General features: G+C 35.8%; 1 protein-coding gene across 1 annotated transcript in view; it reads right to left on the bottom strand.

Moving 5' to 3' along the window:
- Positions 1-18,150, bottom strand: part of COL12A1 (collagen type XII alpha 1 chain) — a 115,057-nt gene that overhangs the window by 42,849 nt on the left and 54,058 nt on the right. The window contains exons 26-39 of the mRNA XM_023525102.1: positions 16,034-16,170; positions 14,857-14,986; positions 12,332-12,471; positions 11,945-12,077; positions 11,817-11,843; positions 11,328-11,470; positions 8,769-8,898; positions 8,211-8,350; positions 7,654-7,783; positions 6,295-6,437; positions 5,057-5,186; positions 4,209-4,351; positions 2,412-2,541; positions 730-849 (exon numbers count right to left, since the gene is read on the bottom strand). Coding sequence (XP_023380870.1) covers positions 730-849; positions 2,412-2,541; positions 4,209-4,351; positions 5,057-5,186; positions 6,295-6,437; positions 7,654-7,783; positions 8,211-8,350; positions 8,769-8,898; positions 11,328-11,470; positions 11,817-11,843; positions 11,945-12,077; positions 12,332-12,471; positions 14,857-14,986; positions 16,034-16,170 — 1,776 coding nt within the window. The remainder of the gene's footprint in view (positions 1-729; positions 850-2,411; positions 2,542-4,208; positions 4,352-5,056; positions 5,187-6,294; positions 6,438-7,653; positions 7,784-8,210; positions 8,351-8,768; positions 8,899-11,327; positions 11,471-11,816; positions 11,844-11,944; positions 12,078-12,331; positions 12,472-14,856; positions 14,987-16,033; positions 16,171-18,150) is intronic.

The following is an 18,150-nucleotide window of genomic DNA, read 5'->3' on the forward strand; positions in this document are numbered from 1 at the left end:
CTACTCTACACTCTCAAGCTTATTCTCTAAGTCCTACTTTGCCAGCATAGTGCTCTGCACATAGCAGGTGCTCAATGTATACTTTTCAGTGTGTCGTAGATATGATTTGAGAACATCTACCTTGGACCTCATTCCATAAATTTAGTGACTCAAGGTCCTCAGTTACCAACATCTCCTCCCCCTACAAGTTCTCTCTCCATTCCTTATACAGGCTCATCTTTCCTTTCTTGTGCCTTCTCTCCTTTATTTTTTTCTAGGAAAAGTTTCTGGGAAATTTCAAGAAGTTCGCACTCTTCCGGAGTGCATGGAAGATGCCTTAACTAATTTTGTACAAAGAATATTTTTCTAAGCATGTAGACAGAATATAGAAACAAAGATAGTAAATAATTTAATCAAGATGATATTCATTTAGGTGAATATATTGATGGGAAGTTGAAAGTAAGCATATCATGAATAGACTAAAATGCATATGCCCAAAGTGGAATAACATCTTGACGTAATGGGAAAAATACAGAAATTTATATTGATTAAATATGTCTTATTTCATAATCATAATAACACATAGGATGTCTGAACACAAACATGTTGTATTTATGTGATTTTATGGTCCGGGTCAAACTTTTAGTCATGCAAATTAATAAGAATTTCATTTACACCCACAGTAACAATGATACTTTTAGATCATAAACTCTTCAATGTCTTTCTATAATAATAAAGGTGCTTCCTTACCCACTGGCTTGTACACAATTTTATATCCAAGAACTGGAGAAGGTGAAGGATCCCAGGATACCCTGAATCTTGTATACCATTCATCAGAGATGTGTATGTTCTGAGGGGGAAGTAGTCCCACTAAAACAAATATTGGCACACATTACTGACCTTTCATTGACACATAGAGAAAGCATACAACTTGATGAGTATTGATAGTGTAGCCCCATGAAAGAAATTTAATAATATTCCAAAATTTCCTTATCCAGAAAATTAAAGGTATTAAAATGTTCAACAGAGAGCTTAATAGTTTTATAAAACTACTATAAAAATAATGTTCTTTCCCAATACCACTCTATTCTCCACCAACATAACCCAGAGTAAATTCTCGAGCCTTCAGAGGTACGACCTCCAACTCTGAAAATCAGTGCTATTAGGCAGTATGTTAAGTAGTTGCTGAGTTATTATTCATAGCATTACACAAATAAGAATTTCGACCTGAAAGACTTTTTCACAAGAGAAACTAGAAATGGCTTTGGGCCTTCCAGAAAATTCAATAACTATGAAAGGTATTTTAATATATTTTGATATGCACAAAATTATGAAATATGCTATTTCCCCCAGAAAAGTATCAAAATATATTCTAAAACCTAAGAGAAAGTAAAAAATAGGAAGCTGTTAATTAAAATCATCTTGATTTTAAATTAAAATCATCTTGATTTTAAATTAAAATCCCTAAACTAGGTATCCATTGACTCAGTCCTAAAGACAATGGGTATCAATAAATATATAAATTCCCAGCCTTCAGAGACTGAGCTCAAACAACTCTAGTTCTGCTTTTCTCTTAAGAGCAAATTCTGTAATGTTGTCAAGGTAATTTAAGCCCAAAAAGAGTCTGAGCAACTGAGTGTAGTAAAGATCCTGAAATTATGTTACATAAGTGAATTTTTGCTGAATAAAGTGGGAAAAGGGAATGCCAATATTTACCAGTGCCAGAAATCAGGTCTATAGCCTAACACATCTTTATACTAAAGCAGTGGCTTTCAACATCAGCAGGTCCAGGCCACACCTCAGACCAGTTACATCAGTATATCTGGGGATGGCACCCAGGCATAGCAATTTTTAAAGCTTCTCAGGTGATTCTAATGAGCAACCAAACTAAAGAAACCACTCTAAACCATAAGAAATTGCTAACAGTATAGGCTAGATAAGGAGCTTGAATACTGGTAATTGTTCATAAATTACTTGGTACAATAGAAAAATATATATGTTTTTTTAAAGTTACATTTGTAAAGATAAAAGATAAATGTTAATTATCTCATTTATTTATGACTTAAGATTGTATCATAGCGAAGTGTTTTTCGCTGATATTAAGTTGACTGAGTTAATAGCTACAACTTTAACTGATATCACATAAACTAAAACATTATTCAGAGAATAAGCAATGATTTTCCAAAAGAGAAATAAACTACCTCAAGAAAAGCAAAATATGCAGATTTTTTGGATCCTTTTTCTTCTTTTAATGGACCTTTCAACAGTTAAAAGACAAATTCTGGTTTTATATTATTTTGACAAAATTCAATGTCTAATATAAATATTAACCTGGTGTTAATGTAGGTGTAATATTTCAGGATTCAGGTGTTAATTTGAGATGCATTTGTAAAGGTAAAATTTAAAGGTTATAAAAGGTATAAGACATTTACCAGTCCTTCCATTTCCTATCAGATGGCCACCATCTCCGTCATCATAAACAGCAATTACAGTAATTTTATATGGAGTATCAGATTGCAGGGGCTGCAGTATTACATTGTTTCTTCTGCCTGGGACTGTGGTCTGTAGGGGAAGTTAAATTATAAATTTATTATCAGCTAGAGGACTTCCAGATCAAAAGACAATATTGTTTTATGTATTCCCAAAACAGTACATTTTCTTCATATGTTCTCTTTGTTGCACAATGCTCATAGCAAGGCAAATGGTCTACACTGCCTGTGTGCAGCATGGGAGAATGGTTTTAGAGTCAGACAGATTTGGGCTCAAATCCTATATTAGCCATTTACCAGCCTTGAGACTTAACATCCCTGATGGAAATAGTGGGCAATTACAGATGCAATGCTTCAATACCCATTACTGAGTACTTCAGCGCTCAGTAGCACCTTTGTTTCCCTCGTCTCTCATTCTTACATGTTACATTTTCATGTAGTCCTTTGACAAACATGTAACAAGTACCCACTGTGAGCCAGGTATTGGTACTAGCTACTAGGAATCCCTTGGTGAGGGTTTCTGCCCTCAAGAGTATCAGTTTGGCTGATACTAATTAGGTAAGAAGATGAAAACAAATAAATGGAAAATACATTTAACTACTTCCACGAAGAGGAAATAATCAGAAAGATCTCTCAATCTCTCTTTCAATCCTAAACTTTACTTCTATAAACAATGTGAATCACTTATGCCAGTGATTCCCAGAGTAGAGTCCCTTGATTACAAATGGTGAACTGGGGGGAGAAATTATATTTTTACTCTTTTCAGAAAGTGAAGAGAAAATGCATATTTATACATGAGAAGGCTGAACAAACACTAAAGCATGAATTTCTTTGCTTTGGCAAACTAAGTGTGGCAATACTGCTTGTATAATTTTGATAGAAAATACTAAATGGCAGTTACATGTGTTTCTGATTAATAAAACAGATGTTCGAATTAAAGCTTACTATATCAAGTTCAAGTAGATAAAATATTTTATAACATAGGAATAATGGAATGATCAAGAGGATGTATCAACATTTTGTGTAATCTTCCACTAAACTATCACATCAATTAACTACTAAATTTTAAAGAAAGTGCTGAGTTTTTCCATTCATAACAAATGGTTATGCATAGCGAGGGCTATGAAGAAGCTACAAGAAAACTTGAATCTGGTTCTGGAGAGATAAAATATGACACTCAAAAAGTCTGATGCTAATTAATATTACATTAATATTACATTAATATCCAAAACCAATGTGTACTAAAAAATGTTAAACTTAGAGAAAAGAGAGATCAATTAGCGCTGAAGTATTTAAGATAGATCTTGTAAAGAAATTAGATTTAAAGAAAGGGTAAGATTTGAAAAGTCACAGCATTCGAATATTGATTTAGGAATAATTGGCATCATGTTTTACTAGATTCAGAATAATTGGCATCATGTTTTACTAGACTTAATTCCTAAAGTTTAATTAGGTGATTAGAAATATGCATTTCAAGAAATAAGACAGTTTTTCAATCTGTCTTTAGAATAGAAATGAGCTCTAAAGGCATTGATTCTCTATAGTGTGGAAGGCCATACTAGGCACATTCAGGTGGTTCCAAAATCATGTCAGAGAAAGTCATATAGAATGTGACCGTCACACAAGAGTCAAGGACTCAACTGCAATCCCATCACACTCCTAAAAAATAAAACTCAATTTCACCCTCCAACTAGGTCAGAAATTATAAAATGCTCAAATGTAAATGAGAATCAGACTCACATATTCATCAATTGGATCACCAATGGTAGGAGAATAAATGATCCTGTATTGCTGAACTGGCCCATCAGCATGATCCCAGGCCACAGACAAGCTGTTGGTTGTCTCCCCAAAGACTCTCAGATTTCTTGGTCCACTTCGTGGTACTAAATAAATAAAATACAATAGAGTTATTTACCTGCCTGTGAGCATGACAGACATGGGGGTGGAGGGAGGGGTATAAAAGAAAACTTCTTTTACTCAAGTCGAATTAAGAAAGTTACTTGCAGGTATTTCACCATTAACTAGGTTGTTTACTCCCTATGATAAAACAGTTTTCTACGGTTTTAATGTGAAAACATAAATAGTAAAAAGTGCTGTATTTCAAAGCTATGGTTACATGCTGAACTTCAGGAGCACAGAACTAGATTTGAACCTAAATGTACAGACTGGGAAAGAAAGGCATTATTTTAACCACTATAATGTGGTTAAACACATTATAACGGTTAATGTGTTTAATGAAAAATAGAGGCCAAGCCCTCTACGTTTGCAAAGTACCCATTTGATGAGAACACCCACTGAAGGACAGAAAAGGGGAAGAAATCCCTCCTTAACTTAGGTCCCTGTTGAGAATATGACCAAATAAAGTTCACTCAGCAGTCAGGGACCCAAAGCTTTAGCCTGGAGTGTGAATGAGGGGGAGCTCAGGCGGAACCACACGCCCAGGTATACCTTCACTTGCACTAAGGTGGAGAAAGCTCTCACCACCTCTCACGCACCACCCACCACCCACCTTCCACTCCTCACTCACTCAGATAAGCCTTGCCAATTGAGTTACAAGGGAATGGGTGGAAAAAGGATTTCTGCCTCACGTGTTCGGCCCTGGGCGGGGCTGGGATTCCCCTCTCCATCAGAGTAGAGAGCCACGATGTTCACGGAATAGGGTGTGTCTGGAATCAGCCGCTCCAGCTGCACCGTGCGGGTATTTCCTGGCACCACAATCTGGAGGGGAGAAAATGCCAAATTCTGCCTGATGACAACCCAGATTCTTACCAAGTCTTTTATTAGTCAGCATAAGAACTTTGATAATAAAAGGCTGAGCCCAGACATGTCAAAAGCCAACTACTGTTTCCTCATGAGATCTGCCCAGCCCACGCCATTAAATGCAATTTATCCTCAGAAATTCCCCCCCGCAAAAAAAAGGTTAATTCACACTTGACCTTAGTTGCTTCAATTATCTTGCATTTATGTTTATTGTAAAGATTCTCAAATATAACATACAGGGTTTATGATAATTACCTAAAGAACATCCTGAATGTTAGTACACATAAAAGAAGATACTTCTATCTACATTGATGGGGGAGAGATTTTTATATTAAAATAAAGAGCAACTTTATGCAATGAATACAGGCAAATTTGTCTGAATATATCCTAACATACACAGGGACATGCAAATCAATATTCTTACAGAACACATGTATTGCTCATCATTTGTTTATCTTTGTTCATCATCACTGTTTATTTTTATAAAGACCTGTAAATAAAGTTAGTATATAAATTTACTTTTCCTTAAGTGTTCTGATTCTGTCCTTATTCAAATCAATAATTTCTGATTTCCAAATTATTACTCTACTTACAAAGCTGAATAGTATTATGAATTGAAGATAGATTGGGCAATTTGTACAAGCCAGTGAAGTACACACTATAAGATAGTTTAACAATAAAGGTATTTGTACTTTACAATAAAAGCCCATGTTGACAAGATTGAGCAATGATTTCTATTTATTACTGGAGTTTTTAACTCACATAGTTAATTTGCATTTTCCCAAAATTTACTTTTGCTAACTAATCTTATAGTTGATACACCTGCCTTAATTCATCAAAACCTATCATTTAATCATTATACTCTGGCATGTTTGTGGTTTGCATTCTCACAGGCTACCTAACATGACATAAACAAAAGTCTACATTCATCAGGAAGTGGAGTTTCTCTGAGACTCGGTGCCATACTAACAACTGGTTTATAATTCTGGGACAGCAGCCATGGCAGGAGGTGCAGTAGAATCTATAAAATTCATTTGCTGAGCTCCAAGATGACAAAATTACTTACAGATTCTGAGGGTCTCGTGCCAGCCACAGGAGAATACACAATGCGATACTGCTGCACAGGCCCAGGGGCAGGATCCCAGCGAACATCTAGGCTGTTTGGTGTAGGATTGTACACTTGGACGTTTCTTGCCAATCCTCTCACCACTGAGGAAGGAAAGCCAACACACTTTTCTTAAGTCTGTTTATACATGCAGAGCTTTTGTTATCACTTTTCCAGAACTTACACTCTGTAAAAGGATAAAATACTATCCTCCTTAAACTTCTAATTATCTACATACAAAAGCAGATGTAAAGTCTCCAAATCCAAATTTACCCACTGTTAGCCAATTATGGCCTTTGTATATATGGAAGCAAAGTTGTTGCCAATAAAAACAAACTAGTAAAAGTAGTAGTACAATTGGCCACAAAGGATTAAGGGATGAAAAACTGGAAAAGAAGCTTCAGTTTTACAACACATGTAATGGAGAGACAGGAGGAATTTTATAGTCTCTACCTTCTAAGTAAAAACTAACAACAGCTATGAGCCCAACTATTTCAGTCAGCCAGTTTCAATCATTTATTCTTTATTCATTCCTCCTTCATTCAACAAATAACTACTGAATGTCTTCTCCAATTAAAAAAGACAAAAGAAGGGAGAAATAAGATTCTCAGTTCTCAATTAACTGCCCAATAAAGACTTTAAAAAAAAAAAAATTAAATCCACATATTAACCCCAAACTCTAGTTTAGCCAATAACATCATATTTCTAGACATTAATCTTTTTCCAAAAGAAACCATCCATAGTTGCTTCTTTTTATCCATCAGCAAGTATATTTCTAAAGCCAAAGAAATGTTCATAAGCATACACAAAAGCCTTTAAGCAATAGTACAAAGAACAGTAAAAACACTATAAACTGGTAATGACAAATGAAAGCATACGGATTTTTAATGCCAAAAAGCCCTTCTTCAGCAAACCAGAGAAATATGCAATCAAGTAATGTGATAAACAAATTTCAACAATTCGCACTATGAAAGCCAACTACAAAACACTGCTTCACACAAATTTATAAAGCACAAAGCAAAGCTCAATGAATTTTTGTCAGTGAGAGAGAAAAACTGAAATGGCATATTAATGATTATATACACATTTATAAATCTTGAAATTATCATTCCAGAAGATAAATGTCATTATAAATTTTTTATTTCCTACACTAAAATAGTAACAGTTGGTGGTGTTTAGGAGGTGAATTATATTTAATTTTTATGTCTTCGTTCTATCATTCTGAATTTTTTTAATTTACTTTAATGGGCCTATATGACCTTTATCATGAAAAGCTAAATTTATAATGAAAAGGCTAGATTTCTCTGCCTTCTTCCTTACATGTCCTTCCAGTATCTGATGTGCGTCCTCCATCACCTTCAGTATAAACAGGAACTACTGTAACAGTGTATGGTGTATCCGGCTGCAGATTCCTAAGAATGGCATAATTGGTATTCCCAGGGATTGGAACCTAAAGATTTCAATAAAATATAAAGCACTTGATTTGAAAAACTTATAAAAAAAAATAATACTTCAAACAATATAATACTCAAAATACTAAGTCAGGACCAAGTCAAGAAGCAAGCTCTGTAATATTGGTATATAATAATGTGCCCCCATATGAACTGTTACAGAGGTTATAAAGACTTCTCTAGACCTCTAACTCACCCTAGGCTCTCCCTTTAGAACTTCCTAGAATGCTTACTTCCCCCAGCTCCAATGCTCCTCAATTCCCTTATCACCCAGGCACTAAAGCTCCAATCTATTATCCTCTATAAGTTCTATCAAATAAATATGAATTTCTTCAGTACTAAAATAAATCAGTTAACTCTTCCACTACAGTTTTTAAATCATTTAGTTTAAACAAACATGCATTTTTCACTACAGGAAATAATTACCAGCTCCTCTGGACCACCTGCTGATGGTGCATAGAAGAGCTTGTACTGACGAGGATTACCCTCTGCATGGTCCCAGCGAACATTCAAGGTACTGGTAGAAGGGTCATATACTCTTAGGTTCTTCACAGTATTTAGAGGTTCTGGAACACAGAGAAATCACATCATAGTATGATCCTAACCAAGCACACACAAAACACAGGTGCACTGGTATCTCCCAGGAGACCTAAAATATAACAGGCACCCCCACAGTGGGCACCCCACAAATATTCGTTGAAGTAGTGAATAAATGGAAGAATGTCTGCGAAAATCTAGTACACGTCTCATCTCTCCACAAAATATTTTGGCCCCAGATATTTTTTTTATCCTAAAAAGTAATATATGTCTTTCTCCACAAAGAGACCGTTAACTCTAAGCAAGGATGTTAAAAACATTATCATTTTTAAAATTCATTTTAAGGTATTAGCAAAACTCTGTGCCACCCTAGTGTTTCCAAATAAAGTTGTGATTCTGTTCCAATGGTAATTGTCAAAGAAGCTACAGGAGTCTGGGTTCACTTACTGGTCTTGCCTCTTCCCGTCATCCGACCTCCTTCACCGTCAATATACAGGGAGGATACAGTGATCGTGTAAGGGGTGTCAGGCTTCAGTTTCTGCAGGACCACACTGTTTTGTCGTCCTCCTATCGTGGTCTTGAGTAAAACACACATAGTGTTAACTTTGTGCTCTCCATCTCACCAGTCTGTTAGAAAAAGCCCTTTCTACAGGGGAGGTGTGAGACCTTTGCCAATATCTGGAAACATGTACCATAATGAAGGTTTAAAAGATATTTTATGGTATAATTTAAAATGTAAACTATGTACCTTAAATCACAAAAAGGACTCTAAGCCTTAAATGGATGACCTCAAAACTATATTTCAACTTGCTCACCGCCAGCACTGCGATCTCCTCCCAAAAAGGCATTAATCATAAGTGAGCTACAAAGGAACTTTAAGATACCAAAGACTTGCATCATGTTAGAGGCTCAGCACCATTCAGTATTATTCTTACTTTTTTACAGATGTTTTTTATTTGCTTTAGAAAAATATTAAAATGATTCAGCAAAAGCTCTAAATCTTTTGGTGTTCCCCCAAAACACTACCACTCTAACAGCATTAGCTGTGTAAACTACGTGTCCAGAACGTTTGCCAGGACACACTCAGGTAGGGGTTCTCAATTGTCTTCACGATACTACCTTGTGGTATGACACTTTTTAAATTTCCTCCCATTACAGAGTTTTAAGTATTTTACTAATGGCTTAAGGCCATCTAGCTATCTTGTTGAAAGAAAATTTGTATGAATTGTTAACAGTTTACCGAATTCAGATGTTTATGCCATACTAATTAAAAGCTCATGAAAATGGCATGCTGCCCACAACGAGAGCACATGTGGATGGCTGGATGCACTAGCAGAGTCCAGATGTTTCTGACTTCACACCTGTTCCCTAGAGTAGTCTGAGTTCCAGAGGAAACCTCAGTGAATCACTGTAGTCATCCTCAAAACGAGAGAACTGAACTACAGTGGCTAGTTTTAATAAATTTAATATTTGAGGGTATGAGAGAAAAGTATCAATATCAGTAACAAATCTGAAAGCATCCACTTAGAAGAACTAGCCTTATGAGTAGGCAGAGAGGGATCTGCCTACTCCTGTCCAACCCTCCAAGATAATTCGAGCATCAGTGATTCATTACTTTATTTCATGGATTAGCATTGAAATGGAAAGATCCCTAAGAATAAGAAACTTAAAAGGATTATCAGCTATACCTTCCAGAAGATAAGTTTATGAGACTCCATCTAATTATAATGGATAACTAAGAGACAGTAAGAGAGATTCAGAACAGCAGCTGGAGGGTCATTAACACTAAGAAAAGAAATGTTAAAGTGAAATTTAGCTTACTTTAAAGCTTTACCTAAATCTGGCCTGGCACAGACAAAAAGATCTGTTTATGACTTTAAAATATCAGCCCATCTAATGTATCTTATCTTATTTTATATAAAAGCCAGTTGGTTACAGTTAGTATTTAATTTTGATAAGCTATTTAACTAAAATAGACACATTCTCAATCCATTTATATCAAACTACCAAAGTCTAGTTCTATGGAAACCTCAAAAGACCAACTCAAAAGTCATGCTGGGGATGGGAGTGTTTCTAGTTCAGCTAAATCCGCTTACCATGTACTATCAGAGACCTTTAACCATACACCTTAACCATTGCCAACATCTACTTCTGCTAACACATCTAAACTGGTAAGATGCATAACTCATTTGCTGGAGCTCGGCTAATCAGATGATTAAAGATTAATATCATATTTCTAAGGCTATGTGAGGAAATACTATAGGCCCCCCCAAAAGTCAACAAAATACTGAACCTCACCAAAAGAGATATTTGAAATAAATCAGAAAGCATCACCCCATCTATATAAAAATCATGGTGCTTCCTGAGCTAAGTTAATATGTGCAGTTCTAGTCACACATTTCATAAAAACAAAGTTGGAGGAAGTTCAAAGACGGACAACTAAAGTAAGCAAGGTATATGGACAAGAGCTCTGTTAAAAAAGGGAAGACTAGGAAGATAAATTAGATGAAGGTTGAGGTTATAATCCTATTGTCTTTCTCAGAAACATCCACTGGGATAAATATAAAAATAATAAATAGTATGAATTAGGTGAACAGGATCCAGATCTGGAAATGCCAGATCTAGGAGATACCTTATATCATACAAAAACAGGAAAATGGGAGTTTGGGAAATGTTCGGCACTTGATTAAGCTAGAGAGATACAGATTTTAAAAAATCTAAATAGACTCAAAAATCTAGATATCTTCATAGATAATCCAACCATAATAGTTTTTTAAGGAAAATGCAGATTCACTGAGGCACCAGTCTGAAACTGTTCAGCAACCATGAAGAATAGCTCTTGTCTCTCATGAGGACATCCACTGAGTTTCCATCAGGGATGACATCAAATAATTCCACCTAATACAGTAAATCTTGAATCTCTCAAAAGAGTAAATATTGCAGTAAAGGAGTTTAAAAAGGAAGGGTAGAATTTGTTCAAGTAATAGTTTTTATGAAACAAATTACCGTTTGTTCATTGCCTTCGCCCGTTGAAGGCTGATAAGTGATTCTGTATTTCTGCACACGACCACTAGCGGGATCCCACTTAACAGTCAAGCTGTTGGATGTTGCATTGTACACCTGAAGGTTCCGTGGGCCACTTTTTGGAGCTGAAAGAAAATTGTTGAGAAACAGAGCAAGCACAGAGAACAATGCCTCCCCCCAAAATATCCACTGTTCCCAAAGAAATCAGTAGAGCTGTATACTTCTAGGTTCAGAACTAAATTTGACCCCATGATAAATCGTAGTCATTGAAGCTTAGATGACTCCTTAACAAATAGTAGCAAAGCAAAGTTTCCCAAGAAAAGCCTGTTTAAAAGAGGTCCCGATCAACACATTACAGTTTAAAAGCAGGCCTATCTGCAATGAATTTTGTGGTATTTTTCATTCATTCATTCATTCATTCACTCATTCATTATCTGGCCATTCACACAATTCAACGAAATAAATTCTTACCTTGTGTTGTTAAGGGTATCAAACGCGCTGAAAGAAAAAAGAATTTGGGACAATATTACTAATATAGCTATAGCTCTGTTTTTTAAATTAATTTTAAAATAACAATGCCCTGAAGGCTGAACACCTACGTGTGCGCTCACTGCCAATCAAGTCATCGCTCTCTGACTCATCAGGATAGATGGCAGTAACAGAAACCTCATAGAGAGTGTTTGGGTTCAGGTTTTCAAACACCAAAGTATTTTCATCTCCATTTAAGATGGTCTTAGGGAAAGAGGAAGAAAAACAAATCCACGCAATATTAAGTCACCATATATACCATACACTCATTGGCAGTTTGTTGACATTATCCCATCAGATATTCCTCCTGCTTTGATCCATGGTATGAGCTCAAATGTCACTCACTAGTAGAAAAAGATGCTTTTCTGGCAACAGAGGTAAATACATATTTCAAATATGAATTCCTATAATTAAATGGAACATTTTTTGAAAAGGAAAAAAGAGAGAGTTAACACTACCTCCATCTTATCTGAGCTTCCAAAAGGTGCCCAGGTTATTCTGTAGAGAGACACATCTGAAGCTCCGTGATCCCAAGTTCCTCTGAAACTCTCTGGTGTTACTTCTGTAATCTTTAGGTTTGTTGGGGCTGGCACCGTGCCTATCGTGAGAAAACGTAGGAATAAACTTTTTAATATGATCTACAAATTTAATATAATAAAACTGCCTTCTTTTATTTTAATGGACTTAGAAAAACTGGCTGAAAACGTTCTCAGAACCAAAAATCTCACCAATTCAGTTCACTTGAAATAAGAGAGAGTTCTGAAAACTGGAAACATAACATGGCCATAATAGGTGATTTTTTATATTCTATTAAAATGGTGATTTTTTCCAAAGGTAGCATTTAGTAATACTCTTCTAGCTCAGAGGTTCCTAATCATTTTGCATCTCAAACTTTTTGAAAATCTAATGAAAACCATGGACTCTTTCACACAGCAGAACACATAAGCACAAACTTTGGCATATAACATCAGAGAGTACATGAACCTTCATGGTCCATGAAATGTTATGACCAAGTAACTCATGCATAAGCTTCTCCCGTAGTCACTAACCTTAGACACGATGTGAAGCAGCTGTACTGACTCTATCCAGAGAGAGGGTCAACCCTGGAGCATTGATGACAGCTGAAGTCCCAATTTAAAAGCCCCTTTATTAACCAGGCACTCTAGTTAGTTTGTAGCATGAGCAGTTTGGAACGTCTGCCACCAGTCCTGAGCTTCCAGTGTCAATTATTTCTCTATCTCCCGGTAATCAAAGCCAACTACAGAAAACCCAGAGCCACCAAAAATTTGTTTCTAATAATTACAATGAAAAAGCACACTGAGATAAAGAGAGCAGTACCACTTTCACAAGCACAATTGTCATCCAATCATCTATTAAGGATGCACCTTGGGTACAACTAAAAGTTATTAGAAAATCTTAAGGATTAAAAACATACATTGCAGGTATTAATTTAGTATACTATATTATCTGCTTCACTAGCCATTTTTTCCTGACTTTTTCTCTTTACTACACATGTTATATTTATGTAAAGCTGTCAGTCTACTCATATGTATAAATTTTCATCTCTAACCACTACCTTTACTACCAGGTAAGAATTGATGTCAAGAAGGCAACTGAAATTACTAAGAGATGTCACATGGTAAGAAAATCGCAGAAGTAGATACTGGCTGATGTTAAGGAGCAGGCTATGACATTTGACAAGATGCCCTGATCATGTACAGACAGCTGAAAAAGGAGAAGCTTTTGAGCCTCTGGTGAGGGAGTTACTGGATAAGAAGTAAAAGTTCCAGGCTATAGCACTGATCCCGCCACTAGCTTATTAGATGAGGTGAAGCAAGTCATTAATTCTCTAGACCTGTCTACTATGGGAGCCACTAGCCACATGTACCTGAAATGTGGCTAGTCCAGCTTGAGATATGCTCTAAGTGTAAAATTAACACACATTAGATTTCAAAGAATTTTGATGGAAAAAAATGTGAAATGTCTCATTTATAATTATTATACTCATATATGTTGAAATAATATTTTGAACATACTGGGTTAAAAACACATTATTAAAATTAATTTTAGCTGTCCCTTTTTACCTTTTTTAATGTGGCTACTAAAAAATTGAGAATTACATATGCAGCTCCCATTACATTTTTTCAGAACACTGCTGGCTCTAGACTTCAATTTCTTAACTACTATTTGAATTAGGAAATTATGAGCTGAGCCCTGTGCAAGGCACTGGAGATACAAAGTTGAACAAAATAAATAAGTCTCTTCCTTCATTAGGAGAGAGCAAGGGGAAAGCAGAAAAGATTTTTTGAAAGGCAATAATAATTGAGTTAAATGCTATGGAAGTACCATGGGAAGGGGAGCAACTGAGGTCCCTTGGAGAGGCAACAGAATGGAGTAGGGAAGGAGGGGCAAGGCAGGTTGCTCTGTATCTGCCTACCTTTCTCCTGTGGAAGCCTCCCCCTCTTCTGAAATCTGACAGCATACAATCTGAGTGCTGCATACCTCACCTTCCTTACATGACCCCATGTATTGTTAATTAATTTTCTTATCTGCATAATGAAATCAAATCATGAACTATTGAGGGCAAAAATGCTTATATTGTGTTACCCCTGATAGCTTTTTACATATAGTAAAATGTCAAAAAATATTTGATAACTAATGCAGCTTTTCCAAAGAAAATGTCCAACATACATCAAGAATGTACTTTCTTCCCCCAACCCTCTCCCAACACACACATCAGTTAAATATCCAGAAGATGAATTGGTGACAGTAACCAATAGAATAATAGTAGAATAGAAATTATCATAAAAGAAATGGACCTAAAGGTAAAAGAGAAGAAAATAAGTGCAAAACAATCTATCAATCCAAACATTATTAAATATTGGCAAAAATAGCATTAAAAAACAAAATGACTCAGTAAGTTCAGTTACACATGAATGTAGTGTTGTTTCCCAATTATCAATGAAGTGTGATCACAACTCACGAGTAGTTTCTTGAGCAGTCACTGGCGGAGACTCTCCCTCATCATACACGGCAGAAACGCTAACTGTGTACAGAGTTTGTGAGACAAGGTCTTTGAGAGGGGTGCTGGTCTCTGATCTGTCCACTTCTACCTATAAGAGAACAGAGGACTATTTTTTACAAAGTGTTAGGTTGTGACATCTGACTGTTGTTTACTACACCTCTCAGTGCAAGAGCAAAAGAATAGCAATGTTGTCCAACTTGCATAAGAGATCAAGAACTGGAGACAGTTTATATATTTCTGAAGTGGAAAATAATTTATGTACTAGAGTTGTACATAAATGGATTCAAACAACCTAATCATTTTTCACCCGTTTCCCTTTATACCACTGCCTTATTTTTTTTTTTTTTCAGTAACGTTCTGTGCATTATCTCATTTGCTATGCATAAGAAGCCTGTGAGACTCACTGGTCATTGTACCTCTTTTGAAATTGAAACCCAGGATGAAATGAATATGCATTCACATAAAAATTAGCTTTTATGTAATCCAAATGACTGGCACCATCAGTAACTGGGTGCTTAGAGAAACTATTTCTATATTCCAAAAATGCCCCTGCGATTCTAAGATGAATATCTCCCAAGCACACACAGTTTAAACTCATTCTCTGGTGAAGTCCCTCAATTTGCTCCCACTTTGATTCGGATTGTCATGGAAATAGCTTTCCACTCAACATCACCTCAAAAATGGTCACTGTCAAAGGGATACTCCTCTAACAACATATTCATCCTTTCTCTCATCCTTTTCAACTATCATATCGTCCTATTATCTGACAAACTCTCCCACATCCCCTTGCTAGCTTTTATTTTTAGAAATATTATTAACATTTTTTAGTAATTCATAAAATGCAGAGCACCATATAAGGCATCTGTGGAAAGGAAACACCACTTAATTCTATAACTATCTAAAGGACGATTTTTTGAGATTGCTATCATACAGCAAAACATTTCTAAACTAAATAGAAGACAATCCAATATTTTATCAATACTTAAGGAGTGCTTTATTAATATAACAAGTTTTCAACATTGTATTAATAAAGTGATAATATTCAAAACATGCTCTCGACTATACTTGTTTAGGTTCTTTGTTAAATGTACTAGGAAAACAAATAATTCCAAATCTGTTTTAATCCCCAACTTACCTCCTTGACATCTTCTTCCGGTGTTTTATAGCGCACAATATATTTACGCACTTTACCAGGCGCAGGTTCCCAGAGGACATTCATGGTGCTGTGGGTCACATCTCTGAGTTTCAGATCTCGAGGTTTGGGTAAAGGCACTGGAGATGCATGAGAAATTAGGTCCAGATGTGATTCTCAACCACAAAGCTCTAAAGAGTCCATACAAGTTTTCAAGAAGTTGTTTCGAGAAAACTTAAAGGTGTATAGCAAAATAACTAAAAAAAATGGTTACTGTGATAAAAGTACTATGATTCCACCAGGTAGAGCTGAATTATTCTTAAGAAGGCTTGTTAAAAATAGGATAAATTTAAATTTTTATGACAACTCTAGTGCCCATTTATATGTCAATTTTTTCTACTCTGTTTAGATAAGCTCTTACTTGATGCTCGGCAATAATAAATCATAATTAACCATGAATGTATCACTCATGTTTCCTTACCACACATTTCAATTGGTTAAGATAGAAAACAAAATCAACAGTTAAGTTACGCTAAGAATGTGATAGAAAAACCAACAGTTACAAGAGTAAAGAATAAAGATGGGCAAAAATTAATATCCAATAAACTTATAATACAATCCACGGAAGCCTAAATGGTTAGAAGAAAATAAAAATGATAACTTTTTACCAAGTCAAACAACACTTTACCATAAAAAGAATAGGGAGGATAACTGATGAAGATGTTTTCTTTGGTTATATGAGACACATTTCACTCTTTCTAGCTTCCCATTTGACCAATTTCTTTTGTCTCTCATTTCAACTCTATACATCTCTCTTCCTGAATCTCTCTCCACCCTCATCCCTTCAATGTTTTCATCTCTCTGCATCTCTCTGTGCTCCCTACCTACACTGTTGCAGTCCAATCCCATATCCAAATCCATGACCACATTTGTCTTTCATCCCACTATGGGTCTTCTCTCCCAGTACTCTCAGAACACATGTCTCCATCCCTGGCTGGCTCCTCACTCCTTCCATCTGCCACTAACCCATTTCCATAAAACCACCAGCTCCAGGCAGGGTCTAAGATATAAAAGATGATTATTTGTTGTTCACAAATTCATTCTGCTCTGCCCTGTGGGGCAGTTTTTTCTTTTCTGCCCTATCATGCTTCTGTCTCAATTGTCTTTCCCCCTTGAAGTTTCCTTCTAACTTCATTTCCTTAGAAATGTGAGCTGAAACTCACAAAATTTAACCCAAAACTCACAAAATTTAAGCCAAGTCATCTATCCCAGTATGCCCTCCTCAACAACATGAAACTGAACTACCAGCTAGATAAGACAAAGGTCCTAAGTGCAATCATGGTCACTTTTCAAGAAAAAGCACCTAAATGCTAGTGAAACAAACAGGGAACACAAAAGGGATTAATCGACACACACAGCTGAAGTGAAAACTATGAAGGAATCCATGCACTCTACCGTGCTTTGTATTATTCGTTGGTACATTCCCAACACCTGGAGTGTAATAGATCAATATATTTTTGGATTGAGTATATTGTTTAATTCACTTAATTGATACAGACTTACTCATGCATGCCATCGAGTTTCTACTTCAATAAGAACACGGAACATTCTCGATCTTAAACTTAATATCGTCCTCAAAAACTACACTCACCCAACATTCCCTTCTCACCAGTGCTATATATCATATTTCATGGATTTACAACAACATCAATTGTAAGATGTACCATTATTTTATGTTCTATGCCCTGACTGACATCTGGCCAAGAACAATTTGTTAAGACAATATTGATTGTAAGATACGTCTCAATATCAGCCATGCTAAATGTGAAAAAAATGTAAATCCCAGTATCAATTTAAGATACTGCCATAAGTTTAGAATTCACCTTAATTCTCAAATTTGATTGCCATAAATAATAACCCTGACACTATACACAATTATGAAATTATGGTTAGCATCACTGGGTAAAAGAAAAATCCTAATGAACATATTTACAACAATAAGGAAAGAAGGAAAACTAGCAATGTCTTACAGGTGACTTCCCGAGCAGTGACAGGTTCGCTAGTGAGGTCGTGCAGGGCAGCCTGGACTGTCACTGCATACTCTGTGTTGGGAAAGAGGT

The sequence above is a fragment of the Pteropus vampyrus genome, unplaced genomic scaffold (genome assembly GCF_000151845.1).
Source record: "Pteropus vampyrus isolate Shadow unplaced genomic scaffold, Pvam_2.0 Scaffold526, whole genome shotgun sequence".
NCBI classification, from domain to species: Eukaryota; Metazoa; Chordata; class Mammalia; order Chiroptera; family Pteropodidae; genus Pteropus; species Pteropus vampyrus.